Genomic DNA, 18,993 nt, shown 5'->3' on the forward strand with positions numbered 1-18,993 from the left:
AGCCTCTAGCTAGAGGTTAGATTATTGACTCGGCCACAACCCAGCCAAAGTCATCTCCCTTCAGACTCCATAAAAAAGGCACTAAAGACCTTATGTGACCCGATGCCTTCCTTATGAGTTCTTGTATGTGTATGTGTGCCTATGTACAGTCGGTCTTTGTCTTTCTGCAGCTGATCCTAACTTTCCCTGGAGTTAAACTTGTGTTCTGCGGCGACTGATCACTCTGTTTCACCTTTGACCACAGCCTTCTTACAACTGGTGTAAGTGTACGACAGCTAAGTGAGGGATGACCAAAGGTTACTTGGAAGAAATAATAGGTCTCATTTTGTCTTTGTATGTGCAACAGGCGGCCAAACTGTTAATTTACACTGTCACAGGAGAGCAGAAGGAGAATTGAGTAACTCCACTATAGGCTGCATTATATTTGTTCAGTGACTGCTGCTCTCATCAGATGGAACAGAGAATCCCATCTCTGCAGTGACCACCTTTCTCCCCAGGTGACCTCGGTGTCGTCGGTGGCTGTGCATTAAGAGTAAAGCTGAAGTTATCCTGTCCTCTTCAGTTCTGTGGCCTGAGCGAAGGCCCCGGGGACAACACTGTATTGGCTTCGTGTCAGGGGGAGATTTAAATATCCCTCCGCTTTTAGACCCCAGCTGGACACACACACCATAAAATAGCACTGATTAGCATGCGTCAATGTCAATGGAAGGACAAATTAAAGTAATGAAATACGTCCTACAACAACTACTGTATGTTTCAGTGGAACTGCTTCCTCTGACTCAAAGTGCGTTTGTTCCTCAAACACATTTAATACTTAACAATAAACATGCAGCGTGTTGCCTAAAATGAAGTTTTACTTTTTGCAGACAGACAGCTCTGTATAAACATAATTTGCTCTTCATAAGCACAGGGTCATCTTGGATGGGCCTTCAGCACTGCTGTCTGTTGCTTGACTGCCCATTGATGTGTTTGCTTGTATAACTGTCAACAATTCACAGCTGGGTAGTACCCAGCAGACTGAGACTTATTGACGATGCCGTGCAGCTGCTCACTCGCAGAAGGATACACACAAGGGCTCATGGGAAATATAGTTTTCCACAACTACTGGTCCTCACGGTCTTTACTTCTGCTGGGAGCAGTCTGTAATTTTCCTTCTCAATTACATAGCACCTGAGGACGTTTTAGCCTTGCTCCATACTGTAATAGCTTGTCTTAATTCTTACTCACAAGCACATTAATAGTAACTGTTGTGGAGACATGAGCTTGACACTCACATGAAGCGGCTGTTGCTGCAGTCAATATCACCTCGGAGTTCGGGAGTGGTCGTATTACCTGCAGTATTGTGCAGGATGTCACTGTTTGTCACGTCAACCAATACAGCAAAGTTTTCCATCTGGCTGGCAGGGAAGCAGAGAAGACATGGCAGGCTTGGCTGCTGCCACTAAGCGGAGTGGCACACACACACACAAACACACACATACAGAGCTCTCACACCTACTTGACATTATCACCCTAACACCATGACAAGGATGTCATTTGGCTAACTACTGCAGGCGTAGCTGAGGGGGGAAATAATGGTGGGAGTATGAATTCAGACTGAAGAGGAATTATGAGCGAGAAAGAGAAGTGATTTAAGTTATTACTGAAAATCAACCTTCAATGTCTCTTTGGCAGGCTAATAATGAGCAACACTGTATTTCTACTACAAATATATGATTAAATGTGTGAAGTGGTGGTGTGTTGTCACTTTCTCAATTTCCTCTGTGTCCACTCGAGAGCTCAGAGTACTGTGTTGGCTGGGTGACGCCTGATCTGGGTACACAACAACTAAGATGTCACAAACAATCTAACTGGCATTATAAGTATTATTTATTGGAATTGGAAAGGCAAACAACGAGGCAAAACGAACATGATCCGTGGCTGATTTATTAACTCTCTTCAAGAGAGCTATAACTCTTGTCATGTGTAATGGGCCAGATGGAGTAGGTGAAGAATAACGGATGCTGTTGAGGCAGCTTCTCAGCTCCGTGTCTCTATGGGGTCTGTTAGATTACGAGGACAAACAGGGTGGTTGTGTGATTTGTATGCAACCTGACCTTTAAGCCGATTGAAAGGCTCTTGAGAACACAAGCTATCCAGGAACAGTCTCCAAACAGAGGTTCCGGTAAGTAACAGTATCAGTAGCTCATTAGGATTTGGTTGTATTGAACAGAGTTTTTTTTTTTTTTTTGCAAAACAATCACTTTAACTCTATTCAATTCAATGTATGTTGAACCTTGGTTTATGACTAAATCTCTGCAAAATAATGTCATTTCCATCAGCCTCACCCATATTGCATTTGCTTCTAATTAGCAAGCATTAGGATAATAACACACTAATCTGAAGATGACCATACTAAACATTATACCTGCTACAAATCATCATCGACTTATTAGCATGATGATGTTAGGATGTACTCTAAGCACTGCTGTTCCTGTTTAGCTTCACTGTGTTTATGTGAATGTAGACCCTATAAAATGTGAATATATTTGTTATATTTAGCATAATATCACAGGTACTTTTACATAAAAACTGCGTAGAAAGTAAAAGCATAGAGTCAGTCCATGTTGGATCCAGCACTTAGGTGCTTTGTGGACATTTTGTGATGAAAAACACATTACCTCTTTCTGAAGATTAGTGGTTACTCAAAGCATAATGGAATGGTTTTACACAAATCATGTCCAGTGCCAAATGAAAACATATAAAGCGGCCAGCTCTAAACCATTTAAAAATGATAACTGATGCACAAATGAAATGTAAGGTTTAAGGAGAAGTGTGTGTGTAGGGGTATACATCCATGCCTGTTTGTATAATTGTTACAACATGGCTCAGCTGTGATTAGCCTGTGGATGCAGGGTGATTCACCAGGCTGTTCTGGAGGATGCCTGTGTGGGCTGACAGTCATGGAGAACAAGACCTGAGATGAGCGAGAACGGGGAAGAAGCACATGAGCAAAAATGTCACACACAGTACTGCTACAGGTAAGAAATGTGTGCATCCCGCTCATACCCATTCTACCCTTGTCTCCACTGACTGATGAAATGACGAGTGCCACTTCCACAATATCTCTGGGTGATGTATGGTTGAGCAGTTGTATGTCCATAAATAGATGAAGTAGGACTCTGTAGGGGGAGGAGTCCGAGGTGTCAGTCCTTCCTGCATATGGTCTGCAGAGACGGTGCACAAATTTGTTTAAATTTCAGCACCAAAAATAGGATTAGTCTAGTCTAAGTTCAAACACAGAGGACTGCCATCATGTTCTACCTCCAGGCTGTGCTAGCTAGGGGCTGGCAGGCTGGAGGCAGGGCAGAAGGGACCATGTGTAGGACTGCTGTGGCCGTGCAACCTGGCTGGAGGAAGATGGTGAGCGAGCATGGGCATGCAGGCTCACGCATGCTCAGGGCTTTTTCATTAGCCTGCGTTTCACTGCAAAGCCAAAAAGGACTAGGCAGTGCTTACTCATTACTCATAACACAAATTTCCCCCTATGTGAATCTTTTTGCACTTTGCTACTAACAGTGATTATTGCCAAGTGGGTTATGGTTTGATAAGGACAAATTGTTTTTTATTTTACTGTCATTACCTTTTCCAGCTGGAAACAGTTCTAACAAATCCTACTTGGACCAATTGTTGTGGCGGGTGGTCTATAATCCTGTCACAGAACAGCCCTTACACATGTGTTTCACGCCCTGTTCAGCCCAAATCATATCCACATTGTGTCTTGGTTGGGTTGTAAGTCTCACCTGGCATCTGAATGTGTCTAAAAGTGACATTGCTGTCTGGCTTACATGTGATTTTGTCTGTGGGAAACTGCAACTGCTGCTAAACAGAAAAACACATTTGTCGTGTTGCTTCTGTAGAGACAAGAACGGTCTCTCGTGAATCAACTTCAAAACCGAATGTCCATGCTGTTTGCCACAAACAAACAACTTGTCATGCTATATGCATTTTGTGTACAGATAAAATTGACCCTGCTGCCCTTGCATGCGGTCAGGGAGGCACTTTCTTTCACACTACATTGACTATGCAGTCACATGCATCACTGACCGCCGCTGAATGTTGTTTGAGCGGCTCAATCCCAAGAGATCCCCAGAGCTGCTTTGGTGCAATTACACCTGTGTTAAGAGCTGCTCACTAGTGATCAGATCATCCAGTTTTGTTGGATGGTAATGTTAATGGAGCCTCAGTGAAGTCATACTGAGCATGAACACACCCCTTTATTTTAGGCACATTCCCATTAGGGATGAATACCAGGAAATGTTGAAATCTCATTTCCAGGAAATTCTCGCCAAAGACGACTTCGTATTAACAGGAACAATACCTCCAGGATGTTTTTGCATGTATGTGCTTGCATGTCTGCTTGCACACTGAAGACTGTTGCATGTAGAAAAACAAAGAACGTCTTCTTGAAGGTCATTAACACCACCATGCAACTCACAGCCATGTACTTATTACATGGATCAAAATTTTTATTGTCTGTCACTGAAACATTATCAACCTGAGCATCAACTCTCGAGTCCTTTTGAAAGGAGTTGTTGGTCTACTAGAATATTACTTGTCTAATCTTAAATTAAATAATAATTTCACAAACAATATAAAGAGAAATAAATAAATAGAAATTCTCTGTTCCCTTGTGAAAACTGTGATATATATTTCGAGGTCACAGTAAAACCTTTAACCTTACTTCACGTTTCCGTGGTTTCACCTGCCCTTTCTCTTGCCGTTCATTTCAATGTTTATCTCCTCGCTCTCCTACCTAAACCTCCCAGCTTGTGATCCCTCAGTAGATAGTACTCTAACAGGCGGCATTTTATGGTCCACATCCAGGCTGTCAAATCTGTCTGGAGCACATTACACAAGTGATGCTGCAAACAGTGGGTAATAAACAGAGGGAGACGGAGGAGAGTGTGCTGTGTTTAGCAGTAGAGGAAGAGGAAAATGGAGCAGCCCAAAGGACATAAGAAAAACGCTCGCTGAACTTCCTGAAGCGATTCGCAGCTCACACTAAACACTCTCCTCATCTCACAACCATCCTCTGCTCTGCTATGCCATTCTAATTCAGTCCTTGTATGACAAGTTAGAATTTTCAAAGGTAATTTAAAGCAATACTGACCAGAGGTTTATGAGATGCAAATATGACACAGAATGAAATATTTAATACAAATAGCCTATTACATTATATTAATATTTTAGAGGAGTAAAGGATCTGGGACTTGGACTGCAACAGAGGTGTGTGCAAAATCTATCTGCAAAGAATAATAATATTTCCACAGATATTAAAACAGTCTCGCTCATTTTTTTTTCCCTCAGACACCAACTACATACACCTCAAAGGACTCGCACATGCCACTGTGTTTACAGTATAAAGGTAAATGTTTTTACAGCATAAAGCAAAATAGATCCTCATATAGACTGTTACATAACCTAGGGCAATTCATGTTTTATACATTCCCCTTCCTTAGTATGTCTCATGTCAATAGAGGCTGCACGGACCATCCTTAATGAGGCTTGTCAGGCACTTTAAGAAGGAGGAAGACTGTTTGAAGGAGCTGGAAACCACATGGCTGTCAATCCTCAGCCATGTCTGATGTGCAGTCATTGTGTGTTTGCCTCAGAGTCAGAGCCTGTTCAGTGGGGGCTCTCAAGAGTGTAGCGATCATCAAATATTAAATGTAATTTTTAGGCAATGCTACTTCTAAAATAATCCTAATTATGAACATTCTCCAGATCCGTTGTCAGTTTCTCACAGCTGTTCTCGTGCACCCGTATTACCCCCTCCAGCTACATGCTTAAAACCTCTTCTTCCCTATTTCTGGCATTTGCTCATTTCTCCCACTTTGTCCTCACCTCCTCCCTCTGTTGCTCTGTAATTAAGCAGTGTGTTTTTGAGGGCAATGGACTCAGAGACAAGGGAGGAACACATATACCCCAAGGAAGGATGGTGTGAGAGGCAGATATTATGACGTCCAGTGCCTGTATTAACCCTCTAATATAGCTCAATTAACAAGTGCAGAGTGTGCTGAATACGCAAACAATTCACTGTCCTTATCAAGCGGATGACAAAATTTAGCACAATCCGTCTCATATACTGTAGCAGCTCACAAACATTACCACCCAAGAAAAAATACCACCACAGGAAGGATGCATTGTGGAGTCAGCACACTGGCTGATAGCATGACAATTATCATATAGGGATTTTTGGCTTTCAGGCTTCTTGTTTTGATTATGTAATCAACATGCTTATTTTGGTGGTGACTGAGCTGAGCTGATTCACAGTGCATTCTGGGAGCTCTCTGTTTAACCTGCATGTTTGTTTTTCCGGGCTGTGCAGCAGGATCCTGCCTGTGCCCAAATATCCTGAGTGCATAGAACACACCATGGGACTAGAAAGTCAAGATTTCTCTGTTTGCTTGTGCAAATGCACGTCATTTGAGCATGTGCCAACTCTGTGGGCAAATAGACTCCAAGAGGAAGTGACCAAATATTGAAATATCACCCAATGTCAAGACTACTGGAGTGTATGATTCTTAGCCTTTAATGACTCATTAAGAATATCAGTGACCCCTCCCAAGCCCAAGAGCCTTAATCACTGAGAAGGGTCTCAAGGCGGTTGGCATTAATCAATGAATGTTGCGTACATGAAATATGATCTGTGGATGTAGAGAGGCCCTGCTGTTCATTAGCGTGAGAGTGAAGAGAAAGAAAAAGAGATTGATATTGCTACAGAATGTCAGATGTGTGGACCAGTGGCACAAAAGGCACTTTTCAGCTTTGTAGCCCAGACCAATCAGAAATGTACTGCTTGAATGAGCCAGCCCAATCTGGTGTGTCTCAGCTCTACTGAGTCCAGAGGCTGAGCTCTCTTAGCTCACTCCCATGCATGCACAATTGCTTGCATTCAATTCATTGTGTTCTTCCAGCTGCACCAATTCACACCGCTGCCAAGGGAAACATAGGATGATAAGCCTCTGCAAAAGTTAGATGACTGGTGGGGAATCAAGAGGAGCAGCGAAAACAGTAATCCTGATCATTTTTGTAGATGGAGTGGGAGGGAAAAGAACAATAACAGGAGTCTCCCAGTTGTTGGTATCAGTAATTTGATCTTTTTGTGTTCCTAACAGCTACTTGGTTATGCTGCGAATGGGGTCAGCTTTGCTTTTCCATTTCCTAATCAGTCATGTGAATCCATATTTGTGTTGATGTACAGTAGGACTGTGTATTTCTTTTGTCTGCGTCAGGTTTTTCCAAATTATCTGTCCCTCCTGCCTAGGCTCATTACTCCCTGTTCAGCCTGTTCCTCCTCCTGCTCCTCCTCCTCTAGTCTGTGCTCCTTCCATCCTATTCTCCACAAGGAGCTCTGGAGAGGCACCATAAGCATTGAAAGATGCCAATTTTAAAATGCCTTACTTGCCCAAATGGCTGGACACACCTAGAGCAGATGTGACACGTAATAACTGTGTCCATTGAAATGTTACAGTATCATTTTCAATTTACCAAAATAATAAAAAAAAAACACATTGGGATAGTAAATAGAGCAAAATGGAGAAATAGCGATAACTGCTGCTGAAAATCTATCATTCTATTATTGTCATGTGGTTCTAGTAAAAGTATAAAAACTGTTTGTGTGAACTCTCCCCACACACTCTGCTGAATCCTATTCTTGACCCAGCCTCCCTCTGTTCACTCCTGCAGAACAATAGCTCTATCTTCTTTGTCTTCTGTGTATTTTTTAACTAGCCCTGATGCAGCCACAACACGACAACAGTTATAATGGAAGAGAGTAATGCAAGGACACACAGAGTGCTCGCTGCCATCTCTGGCATTTTAACCTCACGCCGCCACAAGCTGCCTTCCTGGCTTGAGCACAGGGAGAGACAGACCTGGGCGGATGATCCATCACGTATTGTAGCTGCAGCTATGGAACAGTGAGTGGACTTAATCCGGAGAGAGGGCCTACCTATACAGCTAGGTAGATAAGGCGAATGAAGGAAAAATATCCTTTGGCCTGCTGGTCACCAGTGATGCAAAGTAATAGGGAGATGAGACGGAGGGAGGAAGGAGCGAGGAGGGAGGAACGAGGGAGAAACGCTCAGGCAGTCAAGCTGGGGAGATGGCACTCATACAGCCCAATCTGTCAGTCTGACTACCTTGCCAGATACAGGGTGGCTCACACAAAATCACACACTTTTTTGCTAAATACCAAGAGACAGTGCAGCTACACACACACACACACACAGGCACCCAAATTAATGCTGGAGCACACACACCAAGTTGTGGAACATGCTGTACTGAAACACCACAATACCACTGCTGTATGAGCAGTCAGTTTTTTAAGAAAATACCTCCACATCTCATTTTCATTTTAACAACAATCAGGTCCTGTAGACGTAAAGTGAAAACATACTCAGACGCTATTGTACACATGGCGACCTTGGATTGGCAAGTAAGTAACTGTACAATACAGTTGCTCTTTGTGTGTGGAAGCAGTTTTTAAAGCACCTGTTTAAATATAGATAGATAGAAAAGATCCCTTTCCTAGTTTAACTAGCTCTGCATGACTTAGAGCACCTTGCTCTAAGGTAAAGTTAAGTGTTGGGACCAGTAACATGTTTGGCTTGATTCCAGCTGAGGGATTTTTGTTGGATGTCTCTCTCTCTCCCCTAGTTTGCTGTCTGTCTCTATTCTATCAAATGTTCAACATATTAATACACAAGTTAAAGGTCATTTATATAATAGCTCAAACTGCTTCTTAAGGTCTGTTTAAGATGGGTAAAATTACCGCCTATAGCCAACAGTGTGAAATCATAGCGTGGAAAGATTAATTGTGCTTTGGAACGGTAATGATGTGTGTCAACATGATAATTTGACAGGAAATGGATGAGAGTCTTCAAGTGGAATGTAACTGTGTGACCACTGGAGGTTTAATGTGAGGATTAGTGGTGGTGATTTTACAGTAGGATCACAGAGTAGGATTATTTTTATTCTTACTTTTAAAAATTAAGTGTGGCATGAACACATTAAGATGGAGACTACACGTTCAAAACAATAAACGTAGGTGCTGGGAGTGACCTCAGGGGGCCACTCATGGGGTGAACTCTTAACCTCCTGCAAACAACGTCATAATAAGTTATCATGACTCCACACACAATTGTTCTGCAGAGATAATATCACAGAGCGCACAAGCCACCTCACATCTTTCACATCAGCACCTTGGTGCTCCAAAACACTATGGCAACTGCTCACATTGGTAATCTCTCCTGGGTGTGAGATGCAAACAGGGCTAATGTGTTTGAAGAGAGAACAGTGATCAAGTTTCCAAGTGACTCCTTGCTTCCTGTTAGAATAACCGGATAAAGAATGTTCTCAGCAAACCACAATCCTGATTTCAAAACACTTGATCCTAAGATGACAAGCACCGGGCTATTCATTATGCAAAAGTCTCCCTTTCTCATCAGCACAAGCACAAAATCTCTGGGTGAGATTAACGGTTTCTTCCTTGTAACTCTTTACATTCTGATCATGGAGAAATGTGGTCGGTTTTAACTGCAGAGCTACCGCTTTTAATTTTCAAAACACAAGCTCTTAACAAAACGCATCGTGGCACCTACTGACAGCGGGAGCTGCAGCAAGACAGCAGAGGTCATCGAGTGGTGAGGGAAAAAAAAGCAACAGAGAGAATAAGAGAAAGAGACTGCGGAGAGAACACAGATCAACACGACGGCACTGGATGGTTACGCAACAGCATGCATGGAAACGTTCGCTGCACATATCACACATGTAGTGCAACTGCCTCACAGTTAAAGGCGAGCATGCTCAAAGTTACACATTTGCTAAGCCATTTATTAAGAAAGTCATACATGTCAATGTGTGATTGACAAATATATTAAGCCTTAAGTGATTGTTGTGAAGCTCTTCTCATCTCCGGCTTTCTCTTCCCCTCCTTTGCTTTCTTTTTTCATCCCTCCCCCTGTACACTATAGACCTACCCAATCTGCTGTCACCATCCCTTCATCCTTTACTATGTAGGTCTCCCATCCCCACTGTTCTTCCTTCTACACACACACTCATAGACATAGACATTTACGTGCAGGGCCTTCTCTCCTCTGTGTGACCTTGACTGGCTAGCACTCCAGGGCTTGTTCTTTGCTTCGCCCTCTCCCTCTGTCTCTCTTACTCTCTCCATCTTTTCACGCTCCACTCCATCGTTTGCCTCTCTAGCTTTCTATCGTTCTTCCCCTGGCCAGCTGATGTTAGAGCGGTGCCTTTTCCCCTTATCCCCAAGACACAGATGAGAAAGGGGACAGAAGATGGCAGAGAAAGGAGAAGTAAAAGACCTCCCCCTCCTCTGCAATCTAGTCAGCTGAGAGAGTCCACCATAAAAATAACTCCAGCTCTAGCTCTGTGGAACTGTATCAACAAGTCAGCTGAAGTGTGTCATATTTCTTAATCACAAGGCTTTTGTTAAATACATTATAATCAAAATAATTTAATTTATAAAATAAATGCTATGCAATCAATAAGAATAATGTTAAATCACAATACTAAGTGTGACTTTGAACTAGGCTGCAGGTTAATCAATGAAGTCTTTTCTTCTGTTCATTCCAGTGTAAATTGCGTGATTCAAAGTGTGATTAGACTTTGCTCCAATCAGCTGATACAACTTCCTGTTCCACTGTGGAGGATGATGAGCTCCCTCAGTGGAACTGTGAAACAGCAGGTCTAAAGCCATGTTTCTTTGCAGGTGTTCCTACAAAAGCATCTTATTTCCTGCATTGCTGCATGTGAGCCTGTTCCTCTGACTCCACTGATCCTCTGAATTTTTCTAGTGGTTTCACTCACAACATCAGTGTATGTAATAAATTGGAGCTGTTAACCATTTGACTAACCATTCAAAGCCAAATAAAAGCTAAAACGAAGCTCAAATGACAGCGTGATCTATTAAATGTCAAACAGGATGATTAAGAGCTCAGTACAATTACACTATGTTGTGCCAATTTGTGTACTTTACATATCTAAAGGTCTCAGCTGTGATTGTTTTCGCCAACGTGAAGAATCTAATGTGTTTAATTCGGGCTTCGCTGTAAAATATGACATTTTCATCTACTCTACATCTGATATCAGTGCAGCAAGCTGACAGGACAACATAACAGCTCATGCCGCTTTATGCTTTAAACAATATTAGGAGAGAAAATAGAGGGGAACTATGAATATCAGTAATCTTCCTTTTAAGTTTGATCACAGCAACATAAACTTGTTGAATGCAGCCACTAGGATCATGCCTCTTCTTCCCGCAACCAGCTCTTTTTCAATCAAGAGGCATTGCCATAGCAATTCCCCCCAAATAATTTCTCATCCTACATTAGCAAAACAGCCATGAAGTAAAGGAACATCATCAATTTCAACAGCCAATAATAACAAAGAGGTTAGGAACTCACAGTATTCTGCTGACTTACACTTCACACCCTGTTAAAGACAGGCCCACAAATTCCCTCCATTTTCCATTTCATTTCCTGAACAGTTACAATGCTTTGATGCCTGAGAGGGATTGTCACACATCACCAAGCTAACACACAAAGACCTGTCAAAAGCCGTGGTATAATGAAGGCTTTGCCATTCGAGGGAAGTGACAACAGTAAAGCAGACCTACACCAACCATTTGTTGGGCATATGCAAAATGTGAAGGTCTTGGGCCCTCATCAGAAGTTAAGGTTGTTTTGTGTCAACTGAAACGAAGGCCTACAGCAATGCTGGTGGCTCTGTGAGGTAGTGATGCTTTGAACTAAATGCTAATGTCAGCATGTTAACATGCTCCCACTGTTAATGCTGACATGATGATGCTGAGCGGATATAATGTTTATCATGTTCGCCATCTTATTAAGCATGTCAGCATGCTAATCAGAGATGAATGCATGAACTATGTTTGAGGCTGTTAGTGTCATTAGTTTCGTAGGTATCCAAGCATATTAGACAAATTGAATTTGACCTGATGGTGGTACTTGTTAGTCTGAGCATCATTTGCATTATTACACTTTATCCTCCGAGGAACATGAATGTTTGTGCAGAATTAGTAGAAGAGGTATTTCAGTCGAGACCTTCTGAAATAGCCTGTTAGGAGCCCAGAATTCAGTCAGTGTTACAGGAAAGTTAAGTAAAAATTTTTTTTTATCTTTTTCAACATTATTATAGTATGCCATCTCATTATATCAAAACACCCTCATATAAATGTTGCATAAGCTTTTTAAGTTGCTGATTTATGTGTGAAGAGGCCAAAAAAATAAGCTCTACCTGAGAGCTTATTGCAGGTTTCACATGCCAAACTTTAGTCATTTAGATTAGCAGCCCTGGCCGGAGGCTTGGACTCCAGCCCAACACCATGGCCAGCAACTGCCTAAATCAATAGTGACGGTATTACTATATATCAAATTCAAGTGGTAGATAGTGTGGGCTGCCAGACGGAGTACAGGACCACACATCATATAAATTCAGGGCAATTTGTCCCGGATGCACAAACTCTGTCTCCTGACTTAGCACCACAAAAAGAAAGCAGATAACAAAATGTCGACAGAGAAAACAACAGTACTGTAGCAAGTAGCTCTTGGATTGCTTCATTATGTAATACCATAAACTACTGCAGGTCAGATAATAAAATATACAACACAGAAAAAAAACAATCCTGCAGGTCATAGTATTGTTACCCTTATTTTACTGTAGTGATGTTTTATTGTTAAGCTGCCTCTAGAGCAGGCAGAGGCCATAGTGCATTTTCCATTTCACACTATTTTTTTTTAACTATGACTTGACAATGAAGGTTCTCTAACTTTAACAAAGTCCTCATTTGAATTTATACCATGATCTTTCCCAAAATCAGCTAAGTTGCTTTTATGTCATTTATTATTTTAGCCATGATGACAAAGTTCCAGTTCACCTGCCACCATACAGGCACAACCTGAGGCACCAACACATGGGTTGGATGATTTGTTAGTATTTGCAAGAAAACAGGGTATTTATCATGAATCAACACTGCTTCACCTACAGAGCCCATAAAGCCGTATTACTGATCCACTTCTTGATGTCAGTGATATAGATCAGGGTGAGTACATGCATAATAGATGTAGCACGTCAACCTCAGGTGCCCACTGTCTGAACATGTCTTCCCAAACTTAACCTGTACATGAACTATCATGCCTCAATACAATTGTTCAATAACGTTGACAGTTCAAGTCCAACTATTACAGTCGGTTCATCACTAGATGAAACTGGAAAGTGCTGCAATTTTGACTTCACTTGTAATTTCTTTTTTAGTGGGAATAAAAGTGAATCTTCCCATTCTGTGTTGTACAGACACCTCCCAAGCAAGGATGATATTCTAGTGCATGGGGTGACGATATCGCCTGGTTGAAGAGATTTTTCACACTTGCTGGTGATAGTTGAAAAGAAGAAACACACACTATCATGTGTAAAGCCACATAAAAACCCAATCCAGCAATATAAAATGATATTCTTGCTTCAGAATTCTAATTAATTAACTGGGAAAAGAAAAATTACTCACTTAGCATAATTATCATTAATTAAAATACAGTTGGCACCATAGCAAGAAACAATTAGTCAATACCGAGCCACAGAAAATAAATCTATTTTTAATAAATGACTGATCATTTTTCAAGAAAAAAAAAAACTGAAAAACTGGTTCACTGCTTCAAATACTCCTTTTATTGTCCAGTATAAAAGTAGACTGAATACCTGTGGGTTTTAGACTGTTGTTCGGCAAAAAACTAATTTGAGGTTGTCACATTAGACTCCGGGAATTTGAAAAGGCATTTCGTTTCCCCTTTTTATAACATTTTAGAAATAAAATGATCAGAAAAAAGTTGGCAGTCTAATCGATAGTGAAAATCATTAGTTCCAGCACTACAAAGACGTATAAACTCCAAACATCCAGCACCTTTAAATAGCTATTTACTGCTTCTTTAAGAACTATCTATCACCATGGTAAGGTTTTCAATTGTACTGTGTTTACACAGTAACAGGTTTCAGTTTGTCACTCTACAAATACTACTTGAAATACTGTTTATACTACCTATGCCTTGCCAAAAGCTACGGTAAAGTAAATAACAGCACATCAATCACAAATCCCAATTTGTTTTTTTTAACCTTTTGTCCTACAAAAATCACAATGATCTACTTATCAATACAAATACCCTTTTTCATTTTTTATTATTATTAGTCTCACAATACTGAAGAAATGCTGGATGTATGGAGGCTGAATGGTCTGAACATCCCCCGGTTGTCTGTTAATGGCCTAAAATCAAACCCTGCAGGAGCTCACACTGCTGCATTTTCAGCATCAGTAAGTAGTCTAAATAGTTGTTGAATGTTTTCCAGTGGATATAAATAACGAACCATTTAGCCATCACAGACAATACCAGGGTGCCACATTATCCCCAGCATTTACCCCATTCTATGTCCTACAATTACCTTTTTTCCAAGTGTTCACTATTGATCTTTGAGTCCTAACCCAGTCATATTTCATATGTACATTTAACAGTAGCAGACAGTTTGTGAGATTGTCAGGCATATGATCAACGTGTTTGTCCACACCCCTTTTAAATCCTCGGAGGCCATAATCGATATGTCCCTGGTAGACCTTTCTCTCTCTCTCCCTGCCACGCCACCTTGAGATGCAGTGTGAATTTCAAGGCCACAGCAGTGCGGCGAGGGAAACACCCGCCAGAAAGGAACACCCGCTTACATAAATCAATAAAAGGCGTGTCAATCAGGTATTGAGTTCCTTACTTAAAAGAGTAGTCCCAAAACATTAGCAGCCTGCCTACTTATAACTTTACTACTTTTTTTTTGCAGTCTATTAATCTTCTTAGAAACGGCATTTATTCTTAACCTGGGTGGAGTAACAGCAGATCACAGGTACGTTTACAGAAATGCAGCTATTATTACTTCATCACCCCACACTTATTCTCTCCTTCACCATCTAACATCTGCTACTAACCCACATGAACCGCTGGATCACTAAGTCCCACTCACAATACAGTATGTTATGTTCCAGAAATGTCCCTTTGAATCAGTCTTTGACCTTCAACAGGAAAAGAGGTAGCCATGCCTGCAGCACTGTGAGGCTGTACTTTGCAACAATGGCACTTTGTACTAAATGTTGTCATTATTCTGACATGCTAAAAAAAACTTAGATTGCTGTTGGAACAAAATAATATATCACCTAGATGGGGTTCATCTTAAATATCATAGATACAGTAGTCTACATTAGTTTTATTATGATGGATCTGTGTTTTTATTTTTTTTCTGGAATCATTAACACATTCCAAACAAAGCAAACTGCTGGAAAATTAGCTGTAATTTCAGAGTCATGAAGGTTTTAATTGTGGATAAATCACTACATAGCTAGTCTATGAGACGAAGTTAGCTAGCGATGTTAGCATTTACTTACAAACAACATTATGGTGTTTTGACTAATTATCAACTTTTATTGTGATCTTTAAAAGACGAAAACATACTGCACCTACTGATGATCTGTAACACCCTGAAACTTTATTAGCAGCTAACTATAGTTAGCATTAGCGAGATACGATCACTGTAGCAACTGTCCAGTTACCATGCCAACAAGGTCATGTGACCAGCAGTCCCATCCATATATATATATAGTAAATGTATATTATTTATTTATTTCACATAAAGTACAACTAAGGTCATTTTAAACAGATAACTGTCATTTCGTAATGTTTGTGCCAGGACAGTAAAAGACAAAGAGGAAGTTTCAAAGACGGTGCAGTTCTTCTAGATGCCATTACAACAACTAAATTGTTGCGGATTCTTTATTTTGATTTCTGATCACACCTTCACAGGCTGCTCTCTCACTTGTTGTTTTGCAAGCACGGTCCCCTCCTATATGGGATGATGCTGATGCTGATGCTGCTGCTCGCATCCACACACGTCCCCGTACAGTATCATGTTGTCCGTGTGTGGTTAGATCAAATTATCTCACATCACAGGGAAATGAACAAAAATAAATAAATAAATAAAGACTCCTCCCACTCCGGCTTTTTGCTCTTTTACTCCCTCTTGCCCTCCATCCCTCCCCTCCTCTCCCCTCTCTCCGGTAGCAGCAGGTGTTATTCTCGTATAACCTGAAGATTTAGGCGGTAATTAGCATCACCTCTTAGCCCCGGAGAGTTATTTATGCCTCATGGTAACAGCAGTGTGTTTCTGGGTATCCGATGAGAGGAGGAATCACGCCTCAAAAACACGTGGGAGAGATTACTCAAATATGCCTCCTTTGTACCCTCTGTACCCCTCTCGCTGCAGCACGTCTCGTTTGCATTGTGCAGGATGTCGGAAGCTGTAAAGCAGCATAAATAACCTGTATTACTGTAGCTACAGGCTTTGACCTTGTGTTATGTTGCCCTTAAGTAGGCACTGTATATGTCCATAACATTATGAACAGCATATGGTAATTGTGCATTGGATAAAGTGGGTCCGACTACAACAGGTTCACGATTAATCGTCCACGGTGCATTGCAATGAATGCAGGATTGGGCTAATGATAAGCATCCTCTAAGGAGGCAATTAACTACCCTGATATTACATAATAGCAGCCCACACTTTTCCCCAGCATCCACGGACCATGCCACCGGACGAGGGTTACCGGAGGATGTGTGACAGCACATCCCCACCTTCCCTCGTCAGGCAGTCACCTCAAACAGAGACGGCGGGTCACACATGAAACACCTTGAAACTGTCAGGATGCTCTCGGCTCAAGAGTCTTAACAGGATCTTACCTTTGCTATTGTCCTCTTCCCTGTTCAGATACATGGCTGTTACTTCACTCCGAGGCAGATACGACGGGCTTGTCTCAGTGATCTCGTTAGTACTCCTCTGGCGTGTATCGTCAACTCCGCTGATGTGGTTTGTACAAGTAGCTGTTTATTGTTGTGTTGCTCCTCAACAGCCTCCCCTCTCCTCCTAGTGGATAGGTAGGCTAACCAGTTTGAGACTCTCTATCTCTCTCCCTCTTCCTCTCTGCTTGCCTCCCTCCCTCTCTCCTTCTCTCTCTCTCTCTCTAATAACCACCGGTTCACTGTGGCTCAAAGGACAAAATGGGGAAAAGTGACTTTTTGCAGCTGTGTTGAGAAGTCAAACCTCTGCTGCCATGTGTGCATTAATATTTTGAAATATTTTTTTGATCCATGTATGGGATTTAAGCAGCGACTGCACCCTGGTTCTCCAGTCTAGTGATGGGAAATGTAAAGGCTGTTTAATGAGGGAAAAGGTGGCAAGCAATATAATTAAGTGCTAAAATAAGTGCTATAGCAGCCTATAATATATATTGCATTTTTCTATTTAGGCTATATTAAATCTGTGTGGTCACAAATATACTATATAAATTTAAACAACAGTAATCAATCATTATGGTGCAAAATTTATTTTAATGTATCAGTTGTAGAGCTAGCTGTCCTGCACCCTGCAGCATAGTTCAATCCATAATTCTTTATGATATTATTATGTTTCTTTATGTAAAATAGTGCTGACACTATTAGTTGAAGGCAAAAATTAGACAAGTATTTAGGTGATGGAAAAACTGAGCAGTTCCACCAGCAAACTCGTCATTAAAGTAAGAACATACTGTGATTTGGTTTGAGTGACAAGTTTTAATGGATCGGTTTGTACAATCTAATGAAAACTCTGTTTTAGTGTTTTAGAGACAGGGAGGAACCCATCTGGCCCTGTCACTTCATCCATTCCCCACCTGCCCGCATATTCATATCCCTATACGTTACACAAATGGTAGTCAGATGGTCTCAGATCCAGGATTCTGTCCTATACAAGTTTTTTGACCACATGCCTGAGATTAAGAGCTCTCCAGGAGTAATTGCATGCATCCTCTACCAGTTTTGATGCAAGGTGTTATGCAAATATTGTTTAAATTAGATGCACATATGAGATGCAGATTATATTACCGCTCAATATTCAGGGTCTCTTACATCACACATATGCAGCAAGTGGAGAAGGAACACTTTGTCCCTGACCTTGACTTAATCTTACAAAGTCCTTTAACAATTTCTTCCATGATTTTTCTTTCTTGCTCTCAGAGCAAATATGTGATAGAAATTCTTGTTTCCTGTCGATGGAGATTTTATAAAATAACTGGGATGAGCTACAGTACAACAGTTAAACCAACATCCAAACACTGCCAATGGGCACAAATGGTTAAAAGAGACGTTACGTATTTAATGTCTGATATTAAAATGGAAACCATTACAGTGCATGCACATCAACTAATAACATCTGACCTGAAATCCTAACAAGGCAGCCATGCAGTCGGTAATGTTTTTATTGTACTTCACAGCCTGTTAGGCTCGGAGACAGCCTAAGTAATAAATATTCAGGTTCTCCTTACAAGCCTGCAAAATAGAAAGCTAATAATCCATTCATCTTGTGCGTCTCTGATATCACAGATTACAATTCAATAGAATATGAGCAGAGCTGTAGATGCAAATGCTGTGAGCATTTGCAATACCACAACAGTTTGCCTGCATTTAGTCAATAGAGCTGGGAAGGTCATTTTCTCAAAGCATCCAGCAGTGATTTCCATTTGATTATATTTTGTTTTGCACCTCGCTCTGTGCTATTTGTTCACTATTGAGAATCTTTTGCCATTTGTTAGGAGAATTCTCTCAAGACTAATTTGACCACAGCCAATTCCCAGATTCTCCCCTCCTGTGCTCCCAGCATCATTGTGCCTGTCACTGATGCATCTGTCTCCACTGGTATCTATAAATACCCCCTTCTCTCCCCTTCAAAAACCTGATTCCCATTGATTTAGTGACCTATATACACATCACCACCATCCCCTTCCTTCTTCCAACTCCCTGCTCCTTCCATCGATGATCCTTTACTTTCTCCACCACTTGACTTCCCCTTTCCTCC

The 18,993-nt window shown here is 41.2% G+C and overlaps 1 protein-coding gene across 1 annotated transcript in view; it reads right to left on the bottom strand.

The window, feature by feature from the left end:
• Window positions 1-17,016, bottom strand: part of LOC113165627 (synaptotagmin-7-like) — a 40,094-nt gene extending 23,078 nt beyond the window's left edge. The window contains exon 1 of the mRNA XM_026365299.1: window positions 16,845-17,016. Coding sequence (XP_026221084.1) covers window positions 16,845-16,878 — 34 coding nt within the window. The 5' untranslated portion in view covers window positions 16,879-17,016. The remainder of the gene's footprint in view (window positions 1-16,844) is intronic.
• Between the last annotated feature and the right edge of the window lie 1,977 nt (window positions 17,017-18,993).

This window comes from Anabas testudineus, chromosome 6, assembly GCF_900324465.2.
Source record: "Anabas testudineus chromosome 6, fAnaTes1.2, whole genome shotgun sequence".
NCBI classification, from domain to species: Eukaryota; Metazoa; Chordata; class Actinopteri; order Anabantiformes; family Anabantidae; genus Anabas; species Anabas testudineus.